Genomic DNA, 20,727 nt, shown 5'->3' with positions numbered 1-20,727 from the left:
GTGGGTGTGTGTGTGCGTGTGCGTGTGCGTGTGCGTGTGCGTGTGCGTGTGCGTGTCGTGCATGCATGCATACGTGCGTGCGTAATACTATATGTGCGTGTATGCTTGGGTGCATGCGTGGCTTGCGGCATCCTGTTACCGCACAACGACTGAGCAGCTCAGAAAAATAAAGCAGAGTGAAAACGTGATATCAACGCAAAAACAGAGAGAGGGGCTGAAGGAGAAGGGGTGGCTGATTGTTGCAGAAAAAGCGAGAAGCAGTCAAAAAGAAAAAAAAGAAAAGGTGAATGGATGAGACAAAATCAATGACAGGCAGAGGTACCTAAAAGAGAACAGAGCGGACGTGGAAAAGAGAGAAGATGAGAGGAAAAGAAAGAGTTGCATGAGGAATACAATCAATAACGGCGAAAACAAAAAAACACAGAGAGGGAAACATATAGTCATTAAGCAGAAAAGATCAAATGAACAGACGAAGGCAGACCCTATCTGTCTCCCCTTACCTCCACAGATGCAAGTGAGAGTCTGATGGGACGAGGCTTCAAATCCAGCAGGGCTCTAACCTCAACGCACCCCTTCTCTCACTCTATTAGTCTTCAGGTCAATCACTAGCTATGAAGCCCAGTGACAAACTGTCATTTGCTGACAGACGCCTATCCGTCAAGTATCTGCCAGCAAGACGTGGGTCTCCTAGAGCCTGACGAATAGTAGTGAGTCGTGAGTGAAGATTACAGACTGCCGTACAGACGGAGTGGCTGGAATAGGAGAAGCGAGTGTGTAGATAAAGCAGACTGTGAGTGGGACAGGGGGGAGAGTTAGTGCTTCATAACATCAGCCCTGCTGCACCGAGGGGGCCGGCCTAGCTCTGTCTGTCTGTCTGAATGAATGGATGGATGGTTGTTTGGTTGGACGGCTCCCTGCCTGGACACACCCACCTCCTCAGCATGAATCAGTTAGGAGAGCTGCCCAGATGTACATACTGTACATATGCAGAGAGAGACCGGGAGAGAGAGAGAGAGAGAGAGAGAGAGGGAACGTATACACAAGATTCAATCTTACTCTGCATGATTCAAACGAGAGATGTGAAATCCGATCTCATAAAAGTGCACGTGTATACGTACGCGCGTATACTATTAAAAGATCACCCTGTTACGCAAACTCACTCACACGCACGCACGCACGCGCACGCACGCACGCACGCACGCACGCACGCACGCACGCACGCACGCACGCACGCACGCACACACACACACACACACACACACACACACACACACACACACACACACACACACACACACACACACACACACACACACACACACACACACACACACACACACACACACACAGAAGAGCTACAGTCACTACTCTGAATTGAGCCACTGTGATGTGTCTGCCAATGTTTATGTTGCAAATACAGTAAATAAACTAGCTGATGCAATACAAAAACAGAGACCAGGGTTAGTCAAAGACAGCCAAAACAAATCTCTCTCTCTGATTGTGATTGTTTGTTCACATGTTCACACATGTCACGTGTTTGAATGTGTAGGTAGGGGATAGTGGATGTAATTGAGAGAGCAAGAAAGTGAATGCAAGGCTACGCCATGAAGCCGCCCCCTGTGATTACGGAAAAAGGGCAGTGTGTGTGCATGTGCATGTGCGTGTGCACGCGCGTGTGTGTGTGATTGAGGACTTGGCTGGGTGGCAGGAGGTAGGTTTCAGGACATGCTTGTCATTCTTGGAGTGCACCATAGCCTATCGCTCCTTCTTTTTTTCCTCCAATGTTCCTCTCCTGATGTGGGGAGGGGATGGAGGGGTGGGGAGGGGGATGGAGGGGTGGGGGTTCTAGTCAGAGCCCTGAGATGCCATACCACCCACTTCTGTTACTCTGGACATGAGACCTGCATGCCTTCTAGGGAAAAGTATGCCTTGGTAAATATCCTTCTAAAGATCAAAGCAAAGAGAATGATGCTCTTACTTACTACAATATAGGCCAGTGGTTCCCATACAGTGGGTCCGGACCCATTTGTGGGTCTTGGATGCATTTTTATGGGTCGCTAGTACAATATATATATGCCATTTTCCCATATTTTGTTTTGAATTATTATTATTTCAAAACATTTAAAAAAGAAAAATCACCCCAAAAAGGCTAAGTCAAACATTTTTCAATAGAATTTCATAAGTGAATTAAAGAAAATCTAAGAAATTCCATAAATAAGAAAAGCTTTAGGGTTAGGCTAAACTTTTTTTTAAGATGTAGTGAGAATAGCCGATCTACAAGCTAATACAAGTGGATGTGTTGTCAGCTTGTAGAGCTGCTATTTTCACTATAGTTTAGGGCCTGATGAGACATCAAATTCCTCTTTTGGGTCTCAAGCTAAAAGGTTGATGTAGGCTACGTAATCAACATTTACATGTTTGTTTACCATAAGCAAAGGGGCATTTTTGTTAAGGAATGTAACTCCCCTCCTCCCACGACCTATTCCATAATATTGGTAGTCAACAAGGATGCATTAAAAGGGAATGCCACATCCCTTAAGCTAAACATATACACACTAAACACCCAAGCGAGAGGATCATGCAACATCAACCCCTTATTAATGATAGATCTTCAGGGAAAGGTGCAGAGCATGCAACACTTTAGAGAATAGGGAGCTGCAATCCTCACACTTACATTGCATTACATTACATCAATCCCCTTCAATGTCCTTGCTCAGTATTTGACAATCATGGCCTGTTCAATGTAATATCCAAATGAAATACAGGTAGTGTAGATGGCTTATTCAATACAAAGCAGGGATACTGCAATAGAATCAGACAAACAAACACACATCCCTTAATCCCCTATTAAAATAGTAATGTTTAGAATGTGTCATTTGGTTAAGAGCTTAGGGGAAGAACAGACTGTACCATTGCCCAGTCTGTTAATTCTGACATGGGGAATCTATCGGCTATAATTTCAAAGTTCCATTTCCTTAGGAATACTAATCATGATGGAGTAAACAGTCTCATCAACCCACCAGTTTTGCGTTGTTATATTAGCCTCCAGTCCACAGTAGTGTATAGGCTAGTGGTAGACTAAGAGGAACATACAGTATATAGAGGGTTAGACCATCCAGTATGTCAGAGAGATAATTGGGTTGATGGGTAAGTAGGTTATAGCAACTATGCCGTGGAGTGTGCTGTCTACTCTCATCCACACAGTAAAATCGTCAGTGTTAATTTGTGACTGAGAGTGTACAACATGTAACCAAATGGACCCTTGCTGGTGGTCTATTTTTAGATTACATGTGTAGTACACTCTCACTCTCACAGTTAAATTGCATAAGCTGCCTTTACAACCAGGCCTGTCACAATTATTACATAATAGTCTAATGGCAAATATTTTTTAAATAATCGCAATTATTTTTTTTCAATTATAATCCTTATAATCGTTACCATGTTGAAAGATGTTCACACACATTTTCAAATATTAAAAAAGATCTACAAAAATGTGTAAATATGTCAATAATGTCTTTGTATATTTAAGTTATTTGTCATATCTGCCCGTGCAAATATTTTATTACGAAGCCTAAAGGCAAACAGAAATGTATTTTTATTCATAATGTTCAATGCCAAACACACAACAAAATGATTTGTATATGTATACATATTTCGCAATTATCTGAGTGACAATTAATCGTCAACTTAAACTTGTAATCATGACAGCCCTATTTACAACGTCACTCGTCTTAACCAAGCCAGATGAGCAGATTCCCGATACTCAATACACAGCTCAGGTCCACCGTCTATCCATACATCCATACATAGGGGCTGCTGACCAAGCAGGACAGGCACGCTGCAGCAGCCAGCCAGCAGCAGCTGTCCTGCAGCCTGCACGCCGTTTAGCCAAACACTGCGGGTAACGGCTGTAAGCGAGCCGTTTGACAATTACAACACACCTGACATGTCTTGTTTCTTACACCTGGCTTCAGGTATTCTCACGCCGATGTGACCAACAACACCAGCAACACTGCACACACACCATATCCAATCAATTCATAATCACTCGAAATTAGGCAATGTCCGCGATTAACAGTCTCGTGGTCCAAAGTTCCCAAACATATTCGCGTTTATCTTATTCTCGCAAGAGGGAATGTGAAAATATGGCAACAATGTCTTACCGTTAAATTGGTGGAAGGGTAAGCCCTGCTGGCTGTCAAGCGATGAGATGTGAGGATGGTCCAAGGAGAGAGGTGTGCGAATGATGCTCTGGCTCTGACAGCTGTTTCTGTGTCAGACAGCGCCCCCTGTCGGTTTAAGTTAGCTCTGGTCCGTAGCGTTAGAAGGAGTTCTCCTTAACGCTATGTTACTTTTCATACGCTACCCGAACACCCTCGGTAGCGCAGCAGCCGCAGCCGCTCGTCTCTAGTAAATATATATCAAAACAAAAACGGGTTTAAGATGCTGAAAGCCTACTTTCCTTAGTGGGAACACTCTGAGCCCCCCACCTTATGTCTAAAATACACCGTTTGGCCAGAAAATAAAATATTCCACCCGATGGGAAAATGTTTTAGTTATTCCACTGCGCCCCCTACAGATTTGATCAATGGAATTGTTCTATTGAAAAGATCTGTAGGGGGCGCAGTAGCTACCAAGGATCTACGCTGGTACCCTTCATAGAAGTTATAGATGCGGAATGCGTATATATCGTTGTTTCAGTATTCTTAAAAAAGGAAAACTGACCTAAAATATAGCAATGCACACATCATCTACATCTACATAGCCGCAGCGTGATCTAATATGAGAGCGACGACACTAGAGTTGACTCCCATGGTAAGAATGGAATGCGGAAATGCTCTCAATGAGATAGTTCCAATGTTTGGAACTACAGCTCATAGCGGCCCGCTTTGCGACGAGATCAAAGCGTGTCATAACTTTCTCTCTGTATGAGTGTGTATGCCCACGAAACAAAAATAAATAATTCACAGTGAGTAGCATTTTATTTTTTAGGCATAAAAGGTGGAGATGACCTTACAAAGATGGCTTCCAAAACGGTACCAGTCGCGTTCCACTGGGTCCTACGTCAAATTGGCGTCTGGTGAGAAGCCTGACATTTGCGACATGCACCGTTTCAGTTTGTATTTATTTAGACATCTTTGTGTGCATTCTCGGGCCATATATGGGCGTGGGAGTTCTATTAGATAATAATTATGGTTATTATTGTATTGTTGTGTGCGGATTTTACGGTTGTTTGAGCCTCGTTCCGGCCGTCGGTGTAGCGGTGGGTCTTGCGGTTGGAAAAAGCGCCAACTTCTGCTGCTTGCCTCGTCCGGAGAATCTGTGCCTCTGTAAATAGGCTTGAAAATCGTGCATTGTGTAAAGAAACCGTGTTCAGTTTGTGCCTGGGATGAACCAGTAGAGGTGAGTGAACACATCTGCGGTCGACACGCGGCTTCTGGCGTGTCGTTGGTCTCGGTAGGAACTGTTAGAAACGCGTGTTGTCTTTTTTCTTCCTCCCACTTCTTTCCCGCACCGCCACCAAGTGTTGCCACGTCTGCTTATTATAAGCGACGTTGGGCTTGTTCTTTTCTGTAGAGTTGCTTGTAAATATTGTTAGTATTAGTTGTGGGTTGCGTTTTTTTTTGCTGATCTCCTGCTCCGTCCTCCCCTCACTCGTGAACAAGTCCTTGAGATACTTAAACTCCTTCACCTGGGGCAAAGTCTCATTCCCTACACGGAACTGCACAATCCATTGGTTTTCTGCTGAGAAACATGGCCTCAAATGCTGATGATCCTCATCCCAGCCGATCCAGATTACACATTTGATGTCAAGATTTTTGGAAAATAGCAGATCTACAAGCTCACAACGCGTCGCGAGCTTGAAGGTCGGCTATTTTCAATGTATGCAGTATATAGGTGTAAAATACTCATCATAGTATTAGTGCCCTAGTTGCTTCTTTTGGGCTTGCTTTCATAGACCTGGCTGCTTGTTTGTCTCTCACACAATCTGGCAACATCACCACCACACCGCTGTGGCCCAGTGTGTCTTGGTTCATGTGTTCGACAACAACTCTCTTCCTATTCGTTTGTTGATGATCGCAGCAGTGATCGATTTAGATTTGTTTTAACTCCGTCGTCATATTTCACCGTTTAGTGAGTTAATGTTCCCCGTGAAAAGGGCCACAAATAATAAGGCAGGTGCAAACAAGGACAATCCGAACAAACATACATCACAAACTGCCAGCCAGGTAGTACGTAGTAGTGTTATGTAATGTCATATTGTGTGTGGCCGACAGTGTTGTTTGCATCTTATCGAAGACGGATCTTGTCTATCTTGTTTGTTATGTATACTAGTATTACGTATGATGTTAGTACTTGCGTAGCATCGTTTTTGAGTGAAGTTTAAACTAGACTTTGTGACTGTTTTGCTTGCTTGTTTCATTCTGTGGCCAGCAGGGTGCGCTGTTGCCTTTTCCTGTGGTCAGATTGACGCCGACGGCTCCAGTGGAAGATGCCTGGACTACAGGGTGAAACCGTGATGGTGGCCCTGGTTGGGAGCCCCATCAAGAAGAGTAAACTGTCCCTCAAGTTCTTCCAGAAGAAGGAAGCTAAACGAGCGTTGGATTTTAACGAACCTGCGGTAGATGAACCTAAGACGGTTGACCCTGAGCAGCCTGCAGTAAGGTAACGTGTCACATCAATCCCTTCAGAAGCTGCCATTGGGAAGGAGGAGAACATTTTGTGATGCCACCATCCAGTATATGTCAGATAATTGGGTTGATGGGATGAATGAATTCATGTGTTATTTAGTTGCTGACTTGGTTTTAATGTACCGTACGCCTTTTCCCCATTGTGCAGCGATAGTGATCAGGTGGTACCTCTCCCTGATCCATGTCCAGCCTCCCCAGTCCCTTTTATGTCATCATGTGAGAAGAGCGAGACTTTGGTGCCATTTGCGGGATTGAACAACCTGGGGAACACTTGTTATCTGAATAGCATTCTACAGGTAGGGAATAACAACCTCTGGACGCTTTCCTCTTAGAAATCAACTATTCTAATATTTGGGGCGAACATTCTGCAAAAAATAATAGCGGATTTACAAGCTCACCATGGATTGCAATGCGACGCGTTGTGAGCTTTTCCTCTACACCAAGAAGTTTGTATAGATGAAAATAATATTGCATGTATATTGCAATGCAATGCAGGTATTACATATAGGGCCATAGAACACTCAATGCAATTTCTTTGGGGGATTCACCTCCAGTGGAACAGACACAATATACTGCAAATGATAGTGCTGCGAGTTATATTGAGTGTTTTATGGCTGTATAATATGCACGGTATGGAATAAATGCAATGTATGGAATATCAGCCATTTCAGGGCTAAGTTGGCTAGTACACTTGTTATATAGCTGGCAAAGAAGTAAGCTATGAACACACACACACACACACACACACACAGGGACAGTGGCCTCAGCCACTGGCCATATCAATACATGATTTTGTCAACATTTAAACCGATGTGTGACTTGGCCATAATGTATTGACCATACAATGTTGTTATGGAACATGACTTTGGTAGACATGGGAAGCATAATGGTTTTGGGTGCCCCAGGCATGAAATAAGTGTTGTTTGTTTTTTGCAAATAACTGCATCAGTTGGTTGAACATTGTGGTGACTAACCATGGCAGGTGTGTATGGCAGCTGTTTGTCATGCACCATGCACATAAAATGCATTGCTTCTGTGGCAGTACTATGAACTAAGAAGCAATACTCAGCATTTACTTGAAAAAGAGTTCCAACAAGTCATTGTGTTTTTGGAAATATGTTATTTCTATATTGTGTACGTATACTTTTTATAATAACTTCCTATATTCCAGCTGATTGGCTATTCTAGTCACATAACGCATTCAATGTTTGATCATTTTCTATTCCAGGTGCTATACTACTGCCCAGGGCTCAGAGATGGCATCAAAAAGCTGCACAGCCACTCTGCCTGTAAAGACAAGCCAAAGGCAGAAGCAAATGAAGAAAGTGCTAAAAGTGACTTGGAGGTCAGTGCAAGACTATCCATGGGTTCACAGGACGGTTACAGTACACATTACAATTGTGCATTTTCTTTAACCCATTAAGACCTGGAACTGTGTCATTTTTTGATTTCAGCAAAAAAGCATTATTTTACACTTTGGGCTATTCAAAAATAGCAGATCTACAAGCTCATAGCGCGGCACTATGAGCTTGTAGATCTGCTCTTTTTGAAAAATCATGAAAATGTGTGCAAATCTTTGAACATAATATATTTTTAAAGCGAACATTTTTAACTCAAATCTTTGCTTCTGGGGGGTTCCTGGAACACAATATGTTGATGGGGGTCCGTGGCCAAATACATATCATTTTGGGGGTCCTTGACATGAAAAAGTTTGAGAACCACTGATATAGAAACATACGTTTTTCAGAATACTGTTGAGATTTAGGAGACATGTAGAATCGGCTTCAGGTCTCAATGGGTTAATTGATTTGAGTTTCATTTGAGAACATTCTGACAAGTTTTGTGACATGATCTCCCAGGTCATATATATACTTTCTATTGGCTGGGATTGTGATTCAAAAATGAACTTTGATATTGGTTATTATACCGTAAATTTGTCTTTTCTCACTGGAAGAATTTTGCCCACTGTGTTAACAGGCAGAAGGTTCTTCTGAGGAGAACGTCTTACCAGCTCACATGGATCTACTCAGGAACTTCAACAGTCTGATTACGTCAATGGAGCAGCTCCAGTCCAGCTTCCTGCTCAGCCCTGATAGCCACGGTGAAGGAGAACTGGCCACACCGCCTCGCAAAATACTCCACACACTCAGGTACTGGCTCCTTTGAAACACCGCTGTGATCTGGCAGATTGATACATGTTTAATTTACCACTGATAAATGTAACAATGCAAAAATGTGACTCAATCTTACTGTTTTTGTATTTTATTTTAATATTTATTTTTAGTTTGTGAAAGAAATGGCTTAAAGCTTTGACAGTAATAAGACCCCAGTTCTGTAAATGTGGACAGAATCCATTCGTTTATGTATTGTACTGATGTTTCTGTTACAGAATTATTATTATTTTAAAGTGTACTTGTGTGTTTTTCCAGACAACTCAACACCATGTATGAAGGATACCAACAACATGATGCCCAGGAGGTGTTGCAGTGCATCCTGGGATATATCCAGGAGGCATGCGTCACCATCCGGAAGGAGCAGCCTGAACAGAAGGAGGATGAAAAGGTACCAGAAGTCACACCGGAGAGCATCGCCGGTGTGTGCTCCGGTGACGCCGCCGTCACCGAGGAGGAAGGCCAAGGCAATGGCAAGAGGAAGAGCGACACGGAGGCAGGAAACGCCAAGAAGAAACCGAAGTCTGCCAAGTCTAAGACGTCTGACGCGGACCAGTCGAACAGACCCATGACCCGCTCCAAGAGGAAGTCCTCCAGTGACATCACCGCGCACGGCAACCAAGACGTCGACGGGGCGGAGAAACAGGACGGAGAGGAGCAGGGTGGGAGTGACGGCGAGGAGAAAGGTGAAAAGACCTCGAAGAAGGACGAGGGCAAGAGAAAAAAGAGAAGCAAGCTGGCCTGGCTGAGACCTTCTGGGAAGCAGCCCAGTATCTTCTCTAAGTTCCGCAGCATGGGGAAGCTCAGCTCCACCACCGTAGCTAAGAACCAGGACAAGCCAGACCTGGAGACGGGACTGAATAGTGAGAAAACCGGTCCAGAGCCTGCCAGTCAAATTACAGCTGAAAACAAGAAGACATGTAGTCAAGGTAAGAGAATGGGGCTGTTTGTGTAAAGTGCTACATGGACAATATGTTTAAGTTGTACATGTTGGGCAACATTGATGGCAGTAGGGATAGGGAATATGTGTGTCAGTTTATACATGTAGTAAAAACAAGTAGCAGGTATGCATGTACATAAAGTGCAAAAAGTATCATCGCATCGGCAGGTCCATATAGGAAGTTAGTCCGCCTAAGGTAGAATCCACATGGGAAAGTAGTGAAAACCTGGGATTACAGTTCATGCACAGAGCCCCAGCAATTATTGAACTTGGACCAAGTTTATGTCGATCAGTCACTTAATTTACACTACTGTAAATGTGATGTAGCTTTCTGTGGTACATCAGCTTGTGAGGGCCTTGACCTAGGAGTGATGATCAAATCGTGGCTTTGCTGTTTGTGTTCAGATGGCCTGGACCTGATGGAGCGGTTGTTCCAGGGGCGCCTGGTACTGAGGACTCGCTGTCTGGAGTGTGAGAACTACACGGAGAGGAGGGAGGACTTCCAAGATATCAGTGTCCCCGTACAGGAGGACCAACCCAGCAGCCCAGCTGACCTTTCTGAGGGTGAGGGTCTGACTTTTGTATACGGAATATTACTACTGCACACAAAGGCTTGGAAATGACAGTGTATGAGCATAGTCACATGCACAGTTTGCACACAAACACTAGTGTTAAAATAAACACACCTGCATGTATGCTGACAGACTTTTTTAGAGTTACTTAGGACTAATATGAATGGCAGAGTAGATTAAAAGTCGCTTCTCATTGTAAGTATGCATTCCTCTCCACTCCAGTCTCTCCAGACCCTAAACCAGAGGTGAAGACTCTGAAGTGGGCCATCTCCCAGTTTGCCTCCGTGGAGCGCATCGTCGGAGAGGACAAGTACTTCTGTGAGACCTGCCACCATTACGCCGAGGCAGAGAGGAGCCTTTTGTTTGATAAAACTCCAGAGGTCGTCACCATTCACCTCAAGTGCTTCTCTGCCAACAGTTTAGAGTGAGTATAATGTGACAAGTTTCACCGTTTCTTTTTTCACACGAACGTCACAAACCCCTCAGACTGGCATCCGTCTGAACAAGGTTAACCCATTTAGACCGGGAAAGCATCTGACTCATTTTTAGATTTCTTTGGCTATTCAAAAATAGCAGATATACAAGCTCATAGCACGGCACTGAGTGCCGCACAATGAACTTGTAGATCTGCTATTTTTGGGAAAAATCCTGAATTGTTTTGCAGATCTTTGAATATATATATTCTCAAGCGAACATTTGTAACTCAAATATTTGCTTCTGGGGATCCCTGGGACAACATATTTTACAAATGTTTAAAAAATATATATTCTAAGATTTCCACAAATTAAAAAAAAGCCAAATAAATCTTAAAATGACAGCGATGCTTTCCCAGATTGAATGGGTTAAATGTACATATGGCTTACAAACATCCTTGCTCTATCAGTATGTCAGATTCATCCATATGAGACCTGACTGACTCTCCCCTACCCTGGCTTTTGCTCCACAGACTAGACCCATATGCGGGCCTCTCTAAGGTGAACACCCCACTTCAGACCCCTCTGACGCTGTCCCTAGAGGAGTGGTGCACGCAGCCCTCGGCCGATGAGGGGCGACGCTATGAGCTGTTCGCCGTGGTCATGCACAGCGGCGTCACCATCAGCAGTGGCCACTACACCACCTACATCCGCATGTCTGACCTGAAAGACACAAGGCTCTGGCCGCAGGATGAAAACAAAGTCAAGACCGAGGAGGGAGCGGAGAGCGACGCAGCCGGTGAACCGAAGCAGAAAGAAGAGGCTACGCTGGACTACGACGACGGCGAGGTGTCATTTAGCTTGAGAGGGAGAGCGCACAGCAATGGAGATGCTAACACAAACTCGGCCAGCAGCGTAAACTCAGGCAAAGCGGGTTGCAAGAAGTCGTCAGAGGGTGTAGTGGGACTCCTAGGGGGCCAGAGGAGTGTGTCTAGTTATGAGCTTGCCAACGGAAGCAGCAAACAGGCAGACAAAACGACAACAGAGGGATCGAGGCGCAGGCGAAACACAAGTAGCCTTGGGCAGAACGCTGAGACCGAAGTGAAGAAGGAGCCAGAGGCTGACGAAGGAGGACAGGGTTCATCTACAGCTGTGTGTGGAGGTGGAATGGAGGCTACGGAGCAGCAGGCTCTCAACAGGCTCCTGGAATACGAAGGCAAGTGGCTGCTGTTTGACGACTCAGAGGTGCGTTTGTTTGAGGAGGAAGATTTCCTGAGAGCATGCTCTCCCAAAACCTGCTCCACATCCACACCCTATCTACTTTTCTACAGGAGAGCAGCTGACCCTGGACACTGAACTGAGCACCACCGAGAGTTTATGTCAATGCACCTCGTTTTAGCAGAACACGTGAGACGGAGATGTACTGTCAGCTGAACAAACTCAACCCTGGCATGTCTACTAGAGGCTCTTGAAACTAAAAAGCCGTTATCTACTTTCGATTCTGATTCAGGCTACAGCCTTTTTTTGAAACAAGGTCCTTTTCAGATGTGGCTTCTACAATAGACTGCTTTGACCTTTAAGCACAGGGGAGTGCTTCTGCCAATTGTCCTATTGCTTGGTTGTCTGGTTTAATATTCTTGTTTGTCTATTACCTCTTTCTAGGTCCTCTTTAAAAATGCGTTGTATGTGTTTTGGTGTCTTTTTTAGTGTTGAACCTTTTGGATTCCTTTTTACAACATGGAAAAGCACTTTGATACTTCTATTTGAAAACCCTTTGAGTCAGCAGCTACCTACATCCATTCCTTTTGTGTGCAAAGGAGACTGGTCAGATATAGATGGAATAGGATATTTTTTTATTTAATTTTTAAACCTTTTTAACACACCTCGATGTCCTTACAACTCTTTAAAACACACGTAGACAGGTGATGGTATGATGAGTCCCATAAATAATACAAGAAAAACAGTTCCAGGGTGTTTGTGAAAGGAAACACATAGCCTGTTTCTATATGGAAGCAAACTAAAAGTTGTTGATCTTATTTTTTCAGCTGAACTGATTTTTATTTTTTATTTTTTTCTCCAATGTTTTGAATTTTCCATTTTCAAATTAATCAGACAATAGACATTATCCAGAATTCCAAACAATATATATCTCGGCACAATCAAATAAAATTAACATTTAATAAAGGGACACATCTTTCAAGCATTACACATAATTTTTAGTCTGCTATCACAGTGAATATCACCACCACAGCTGGACCATAGTGTCATTTGCTCGAGATAGAATGGCCGATACTTTCACATTTATAGTCAAAATGTCAAGTTATTTTTTTAATGCACATTAGGGGGGCCACGGAAGTGATACTGTATCCAGTTCAAGATCAAGGTCTGCATTTAGTATAGGACATTTTCCTTGTGATTTGGGGCAGGACCAAAGGCATTGTGTAAGGCTGGCAGTTTAAATTTCGTCACCTTCCTAAAATAATGGCCCACGTCGTTTGAGGAAAATTATATTTTTGCTTAATCAGCTCTTCATGACAATGGCCACCTCTGGTAAACAATGTAAGTCAATGAGGAGCATATTTTGAATGGGGCAATCATTTTTGGTTTCTCCACATTTGGAGTTACATAATGGCAAGTTAACTATACAACCCAAACCTCAAAAGTGGTCTTGCCCTTTAAGTCAGACAATGTGACCTAGTAGGCCAATGTTTTTTGGCCATAGTCACATTGTCTTGTAACTGACAGACAGGGTTATTTGTATGTCAATAGTCATACATTGTTATAAACCTTTTGGGGGAAATGATTAAGAAATATCAGTTTGTTTTGGTTCAGTTTTCTGAAAAACATGACAGGCCATTATTTTAGCAAGGTGACGATTTGAATAGGCTATTCTGTGACGGGTGCACTGTAATATTTTGTGTTTCAACGCCCTGGTTTTGGAATGGGATATTTCCAACCTTTGCACACTGGTTAAATCCTTCTTATTCCCATCATAAATCAATGGAAAAAATCCTGCTTGATCTGGCTGGCAAGGCTAGGTAGTCTGCTGTCTAGGAAAGTTTCCCATTTGGTCCACTTACTGTAATGTTCTCCCTTGCAGTGGTCCATCGTTTTCAGGGCTTTTATATACATATGATTTATTCTTGTACATCTTTCAACACTGAAATTAATGCAATCTATGCAGGAGATAAAAGTATATATTATGGTGCACTTATGTATATAAATAAAACTATAGCTAACCTCAAAGCTGGTCACAAAATAATACGAAATGTTAGTACCTAAAAAGTACCTCTTGAAATGTGTATGGCACACATACTGTATATAGCAGCCTGGGAAATGGGATATTGTGCTGTGCTTGGTGCAACAGACCAAAGTGCCATATTGCACAATTCACAAGATACATTTTAGATATGAAACGTTTTAAACATGATTACATGAAATGGCAAGCTTGTTTCTATCTCCAGTGTTGTACCTGTTATAGGGATGTTGTAGGAAGGACCAAGGTGTCGGGATAAATATGTGCAAATTATCAGTTGTGGGGTAACTGAATAATTAAGTCCATTAATATGTTTCCTTATTTTATAGTATCTGAGAGAATCCAATCAGGATGTCAAGTCATGTTTTTCATGAATGTTCTGCGTCTAGCAATACTTGCCTATAGTCCATTCCCACCATGGCCATTAGGATGCCATTACCCTTCATGCATGTTCAACCTCTGTTTAGAAAGGCTTTGCATATGGCCTTTTTTGCGATGAATAGCTTTTGGTATTTTAGATTTACACCACATAAGCTCTAGAGACTACAAAAGACAAACAGAATAGATAATATATAAGAGCTAGATGTCAGGAGAACACCTGGTGTAAGCCTCCCACCTATCCCATTTCAGCAGATAAATAGAAACATCCGTAACTTTGAAGCACAGACTATACTCAGCAGGGAGAATTGTAGAGAGAAGCATCGCCCAAAACACAAACCAAGGGGAAAGGATTTCATCACCTAGTATACGCGGTGAATTTCCCCCCAGAAGTCACGTACAGTATGTTAGGGCAGTTCCCATCCGGCATTACCAGCATTCTTAGCTTAGTCTTGACTTGTATGTAATGTTAAATGGGTCCTGTAGACCATCTTAAAACTAGAAGCAGCTTCTACTCTCCCTCCGTGAAGATAGCTCTCAAGGCAGGGGCTGACTTGTCTGAGCGGCCCAGAAGAAATAATTGTCGGAAAAAACTCCAGTGTGTCTGCACTGGGGGCAGGAGCAGAGGGGGAGCCAAAAGTCTACCAATGTCTCAGTTGCATATGGGCTATTTGATCATGCCTATGTACTGCAGACATGTCATTGCTGGTCTTAGGTTCTGAAAGTGACGTTTGCAAGCTGCCCATACATGCCATTAATGAGTTTGTATTTAACAATTTAGCAGTTACTGTAAAATGAAGTTGACAATGGCGTTTCCATAATTACACTGTACCCTCATTCCAGCTTTAAGTGTTGCTGTGACTGTAATATGCATCAAAGTTGGCAGGGTTTGTTTTGGCCTTGTGAATTGTATCCATTCTACCAATTAGTTTAGCTGTTAGCAAATGTGGGAGGGCGAGAAATTGTTTTGAAACGCTCGTCCTGGTATTATTTTGTACATCTGTCATTGTTCATTTGATAGTAAAAATATTATATATTAATATTTTCGTTGTGTTTGCGGCATTTAATTTTGAACTCGAATGAAAGCCAGTGAATGTTGTGAAATTTCATCTGATAAGAAGCAGGTTTCCAAGTCCAGGTTTCCATGTCTCAGTGAAGTGAGGACTTCTCCAAATCAGTGGAAATCCTGATATTTACTGATCTATCTCCATCGAATAAAAAACAAGTATATCATTTGGACATTAAAATATTTATTTAGTAAAATATTTAAAATAAACAAACTACATAAAACTGTTTGAGGAAGTTTGAAAGAAGTCCCTAGCTTTAAAACAATGTAGCTTAAACTAAAAACGATAAAGCATCATGATAAATAATGGTACAATTTTTGCACATTTTCCTTTCCCCCCATTTTGGATTAAATAGTAAACTTTCAAGTTGTAAAATGCATTGCTACACTGTAATAAAAAGTGCACACATGAAATTGAATACAGATTTGACACATCGTAAGCAGTTATAAAGACACCTTGACTTTTTAAATATCTCCCATTTTGCAGACACTTGTCAAAGTTTCAGGAAAACATTTCTATATTGGCACTTGACATAACCATCTTAACATACATTTCTTAAAACCAAAGGGTACCATTTGCCTAAAACTGGCTTTTTGGCTTGCAGAGGGAAGCCTCCATTGTTTAAATAAAGAAAGCTTTTTCTAGGGTGGCTGAAGGACTGCTTGCATGTCTGACAAATGCCTGACAAAAATTATAAACATTAAACTTGTCAAGGTATTCCTTTTAAAACCACTTTTGTCCTACTGATCGAGTAACATGTTATCTGTAAACAAATTAAGACACTGGAATGACGTACCAAGCTGTAACACTTTCTTTTTTGTTCATCATCAGGAACACTGATCGACTTTCTGGAGACACTCATATTTACACTCGGTAATAAATTAATGTTGCAATCCTCACTTCTTTTTTTCTTCATCTTCAAATGTCAAGCTTCCGAAGACTCATTCTGCTGAAGGAGTCCCTGGAAAAACAAACCAACAGCTTTGTTTACACAGGGACAAAATATCCTATATATTATCCTGATCTTCTATACAGAATATATTGATTTCACATTGTAAGGCGCACAGATCTGTTCATTCTGTCTAAATGAGGAAATACTGTCACTACTTGGAGAAAACTATTTTGCTGATTTAAGTTCACACTGTGTTGCTTGCTATTGTGAACGGGGCCTTAACCCATTTAGACCTGAAGCTGATTCTCATAACGCCTTCTAAATCCTGACCTAGGTTTTCTGAAAAACTTCAAATATTTATTCAAAAACTACAAAAAATGTATGTTGCTATATACTGTACAAAGTAACAACAACCCCAAAAGGGGATCCCGTCTTGAAAGGTATAGTTACAAGTAGGGGTTCCCGCCCGGTTAAATGAAAGCCAGTCCAGCAGGCTTTGACATTTTTGTATTTATCTGCACCTCATCACATATTGAGTCACATATTGAGTCTACTCAATGTGATTAGGAGTAAAATAACATTCATAATATGGATAGCAATGCCAAAAAAAACAAAAACAAAAAACTTTGCTTGAACAGCATTAATAATGCAGTCAGAAAATTGAAACTACCTTGTCAAGCTGTCCGTTTGCTGCATGTTTTTACAGAAACAAAAGCAAGAAGACATTGAATCGAGGATACAATTAATATAGACTGATCAGTTAGTTTTACAGGTTGCAGGTCAGGTATAGAGCCGATACAGAAATGGTTTGTGTACTGGATACAGTAGGCAGGCTCTAGACCGGATCTGAGAACTTAACTGTAAATAGAAACCAGGTGATCAACGTTCAAATGAATATCTCTTTCTAGCTTTCTCTCAAACACAGAGAGTCCCTGGTTGGTCCTACCTGTGTGAGTTGACCTGCAGGACAGGTTTGTAAAGCTGGGGAATCTTTCTGTTGATGAGGGGCTGCAGGGCCTCTTTGAGACGATGGTAGTTCCTCTCCAACTCCCGCTGGTACTCCTTCTGGTCTGGACCAATCAGACTCTTGTTCTTCCGCAGAGCATCCTCACACCTAGTCAATGAAAGTCAATGACACACCGCCACGTCAACTTATCCATTCAATACAAAGCAAGCACTTCATTCATCTCTCTGGATAGGGGAACTTCAACATGCAATGTGCTAGGAGTTCACTGGACAAAAGGACCAGATGATTCAATTTAGTAAATTCAGACATTTAGCAGACGCTCTTATCCAGAGCTACTTAAAAAGTGCAAGATCTGATGCTACTGTAGGTTCTTGGTTTACCTATGATTCTAGATTACTGAGGCACGACTACACTGTCTCTCCATGCATTTGATGTTGTTTACCTTGCTTACTGTAAGTCGCTCTGGATAAAGAGCGTCTGCTAAATGCCTAAATTGTAAATTGTAATAAAGCGTATGGGCAAGAACATACAGTAGATGGGATTTTCTTCTGTCTACAACCACAGTTTAATATTAACAGTAATAGATACCTTATCACATTATATATGATGGCCAGATCTAAACGTCTCCATATACAGAAAACAGTTTATTCAGAGGCCCCACCTGATGTGGGACATTAATGAACTGCTGACATTAATGGAATGATCAAGTGCCCTAAAAGTGATTAAATATGTAAAACTAATAATACAATTACAGGTGTACCTCTTGGTGAAGTCTTTGAAGCAGAGACGTAGCTTGTTATGGTGTCTGTAGAGCTTTGGATCACTGGGGATCTCTGACAGGAACACCTGAGCCACCTCCAGAGGGCCCTGATCAATACAACACACATGTATTTAAAGGTGATTGCACATTCCTGAAGAGTTGGACTTGTTAAATCAGCAGAATTCATTACCTATAATAAATCAAAGCATGTCCATTTTGCTTCACTGTTCGCAAGTTTTACCTATGTGAACACACTTTTTACATACATCATGTTAATCGCTGTGAGCTTGTAGATCGGCTATTTTCGGCAAAGAGATCTGGCGTAGAGGGAAAAAAAGTCCTAGTAGACCCGTGGGGTACACTGGTCAACTAAGTATATAGGGGTTAACTTTTTTTCAAGGTTTACCTGGTTGACAGTGGTGCCTACTGAACCCTGCAGCACCATCTGCAGCATCTTTGCGTCAGCGGGGTCCTGGTGGGTGGCGAAGGCCAGTTCCTGAGTCTTCTTCTGCATGTCCTCTATGGCTACCTCAATAGGCATGGAGAGGTACTAGGTACAAAAGACACAGGGCAGGAGCCAAAAGGTTTTTAGTGACAAAGGTAGATGCATAATACCTAGGCATGTAACAATTCACTCAACTCACGATACGATTCGAATACGATTTTTTAACGAGATTTTCCAGACACAATTTCTCTTCTTTTTGTTTTTTACAATACAAGACTGAAAACTTTTTATTATCAATTATCTTACATAAATCCTGTATTTTATTCTCTTTTTTTTACACGCCCTCTGCTGTTTGCATCGCGACAAAAAAAAAAAATCGATTTAAAATGTCACCAGTTTGAATCGCTTTTCATCGATTTACGAAGATCTGGACAAGATGTAGCTTCATTTGACACGCATGCAAAATAAAATACTACGGGGTAAATCAACTAAATGTATTATTCCAATGACACCTATATTTATGACGTATAATTATTTATGACCAATGAGACAGTTGGCCAATGGGGAGTGGGGACGATGTCGATGCTGAACTCTCAAGGTCTGGGGGTTTAGCAGTGACTTTACCTCCTCTTTGTGGATTATGTTGATACGCGTCTTTATGTACGGGAAGGCGTGGGAGGTGGTGAGGGTGGTCTTGCGTTTGAACTGCTCGTGCAGGTCCCCGTGCGCCCGTCCGTCCAGGGTGAACGGGGTGCAGTACACAAAGCGCCTCAGGTTGTAGTTCTTGTCGAAGTACGTGATGCGGTCCTTCATCTCGTACGTGTCGAAGTACGGCTCGACGTACGTGATCTGGATGAACGCCTGGAGAAAGATGGAGTGAGGCGGGGGAAAAAAAACATTTTAGTGAGTGACAAAAGTCATTACTTTAAGACAAAGCAACAATGCAGGAGACTAGAATTGAACTAACCGAGTGAACTGAATTAAAAGTACATAAAAAATAATAAGTAACATAAAGACTCATCATTCTCCTGTGTGACACTGACCTTGTTAGGATCCAGTTTGCACTTGTCCACTGGATTAGAGTCCTTAATAACTTCCACTTGTTCCTCTCCAAATCGTTCGCCATAGAAACCCTGAGGATGAACACAGCATTAGAATTAGCCAGCTTAGAACCTCCCCACAAAAAATAGTTACAACTTACAACAATCTGTATCTCTAGGGGGGGGGGGACATGGTAGTTTTGATTTATTTTGTATAGTGATAAGAGTCTACACACTCTTGGCACTTCAAATAAGACTGAACTGATGAGGAACAAGTTACTAAGGACAGGGACTTACTCCAGTAGCCCTCACAGAACAAGAGTAGCTTTATAATTGAATAAGATTTGGTCCCAGGATGAGAAAATCTGAATTCTCACTCGAGTCCTGTGCTAACAATGTTTAAGAGCTCAGGTATACAGCAGGGACATATTATGTAGCTGGATTTTATTATCTTCTCAATAGCACTAAGACCATCTGGCAGAATGCCTGGTAGAAGAACGCTTATGGTGTTTACCTCGAGTCTGTGTGAGATTTCTGCCAGCTTTGTGATGGCAGGCTCTTTGTAAACAAACTCCTGCTCATCCAAGTCGCCGAATTTGGACCCATAGAATCCAACTCGGAAGTAAGTACCAAACATTCTCTTCCCATCCTGCAGGGGAAAGAGGAAAATGTTACCCACGAGCAAGACAGAAAATTACTCGATGAGAAAGAAAGTTGAGCCCTTAAATAATGATGGTGAAGTAGTCTATGTGAGAGAACAGCCATTGATATACAGAAAACTATTGGTATAGAGCTAACGTTGGCATTTTATCAGTGCTGACTGTCTAACATATAGGTCAGTAAATACCACAAAAATAAAAGATAATACCACATTTCAGGTGAGTCACCAAGAAAGACTAGACTTTCTGTCTCAATAAACACACTTGACTGTATGTAAACTGAAAAGAAACCAACTGGACAAAGAACAGTTGAAATACTTTTAGTCACCCATCAGGAAAACAACAGAGGGACAACATTGATAAAGCGTTCTGGATAATCAGTGTAAACAGATACAGTAAGCATTAACTTAGTGGCAGTGGCAGTGTGGACCCCTGTACAACTACAAGTTAGTGTAAAACGTTTGCAAAGGATTTC

The 20,727-nt window shown here is 42.1% G+C and overlaps 3 protein-coding genes across 17 annotated transcripts in view; 1 reads left to right on the top strand and 2 right to left on the bottom strand.

Moving 5' to 3' along the window:
- kank4 (KN motif and ankyrin repeat domains 4) overlaps positions 1 to 740 on the bottom strand; it is a 90,660-nt gene extending 89,920 nt beyond the window's left edge. For both annotated transcript variants that reach the window (XM_084067612.1, XM_084067613.1), the window contains exon 1: positions 501 to 740. The gene's annotated coding sequence lies outside the window, so the exon portion shown is untranslated. The remainder of the gene's footprint in view (positions 1 to 500) is intronic.
- A 4,526-nt stretch (positions 741 to 5,266) lies between these two features.
- Positions 5,267 to 12,994, top strand: usp1 (ubiquitin specific peptidase 1). 4 transcript variants are annotated; one of them, XM_084067492.1, is made up of 9 exons: positions 5,267 to 5,403; positions 6,439 to 6,666; positions 6,841 to 6,988; positions 7,921 to 8,037; positions 8,670 to 8,842; positions 9,122 to 9,792; positions 10,209 to 10,367; positions 10,598 to 10,799; positions 11,322 to 12,994. In XM_084067492.1, exons 2-9 carry the CDS (start codon positions 6,494 to 6,496, stop codon positions 12,142 to 12,144), a joined length of 2,466 nt encoding a protein of 821 aa, XP_083923618.1. In that variant the 5' UTR covers positions 5,267 to 5,403; positions 6,439 to 6,493; the 3' UTR covers positions 12,145 to 12,994. The 4 variants fall into 4 exon arrangements, with proteins under 4 accessions (XP_083923618.1, XP_083923617.1, XP_083923620.1 ...); XM_084067491.1 differs by having other exon boundaries at positions 5,280 to 5,403; positions 6,436 to 6,666; XM_084067494.1 differs by lacking the exon at positions 5,267 to 5,403 and adding an exon at positions 6,012 to 6,230.
- A 625-nt stretch (positions 12,995 to 13,619) lies between these two features.
- dock7 (dedicator of cytokinesis 7) overlaps positions 13,620 to 20,727 on the bottom strand; it is a 66,937-nt gene continuing 59,829 nt past the window's right edge. For 7 of the 11 annotated variants that reach the window (XM_084067479.1, XM_084067485.1, XM_084067486.1 and 4 more), the window contains 7 exons: positions 20,108 to 20,233; positions 19,597 to 19,686; positions 19,178 to 19,414; positions 18,515 to 18,658; positions 18,109 to 18,215; positions 17,328 to 17,495; positions 13,620 to 16,450 (listed from right to left, as the gene is read on the bottom strand). In XM_084067479.1, coding sequence (XP_083923605.1) covers positions 16,408 to 16,450; positions 17,328 to 17,495; positions 18,109 to 18,215; positions 18,515 to 18,658; positions 19,178 to 19,414; positions 19,597 to 19,686; positions 20,108 to 20,233 — 915 coding nt within the window. In that variant the 3' untranslated portion in view covers positions 13,620 to 16,407. Of the gene's footprint in view, positions 16,451 to 16,521; positions 17,072 to 17,327; positions 17,496 to 18,108; positions 18,216 to 18,514; positions 18,659 to 19,177; positions 19,415 to 19,596; positions 19,687 to 20,107; positions 20,243 to 20,727 lie in introns of those variants that run through there. The other 4 variants (XM_084067482.1, XM_084067487.1, XM_084067481.1 and 1 more) reach the window with 2 other exon arrangements.

This window comes from Gymnoscopelus microlampas (genome assembly GCF_963454915.1).
Source record: "Gymnoscopelus microlampas genome assembly, chromosome: 9".
In the NCBI taxonomy this organism is placed as follows: Eukaryota; Metazoa; Chordata; class Actinopteri; order Myctophiformes; family Myctophidae; genus Gymnoscopelus; species Gymnoscopelus microlampas.
Note: the sequence above shows the minus strand (reverse complement) of the source record. Positions and strands in the feature narration are given on the sequence as shown.

Coding starts and splice junctions, on each gene's coding strand:
- usp1 (XM_084067492.1), top strand. CDS start 6,494: ATGCCTGGACTACAGGGTGAAACCGTGATGGTGGCCCTGGTTGGGAGC. Junction 8,038..8,669: donor GTGCTAAAAGTGACTTGGAG/GTCAGTGCAAGA, acceptor CTGTGTTAACAG/GCAGAAGGTTCTTCTGAGGA. Junction 9,793..10,208: donor CAAGAAGACATGTAGTCAAG/GTAAGAGAATGG, acceptor GTTTGTGTTCAG/ATGGCCTGGACCTGATGGAG.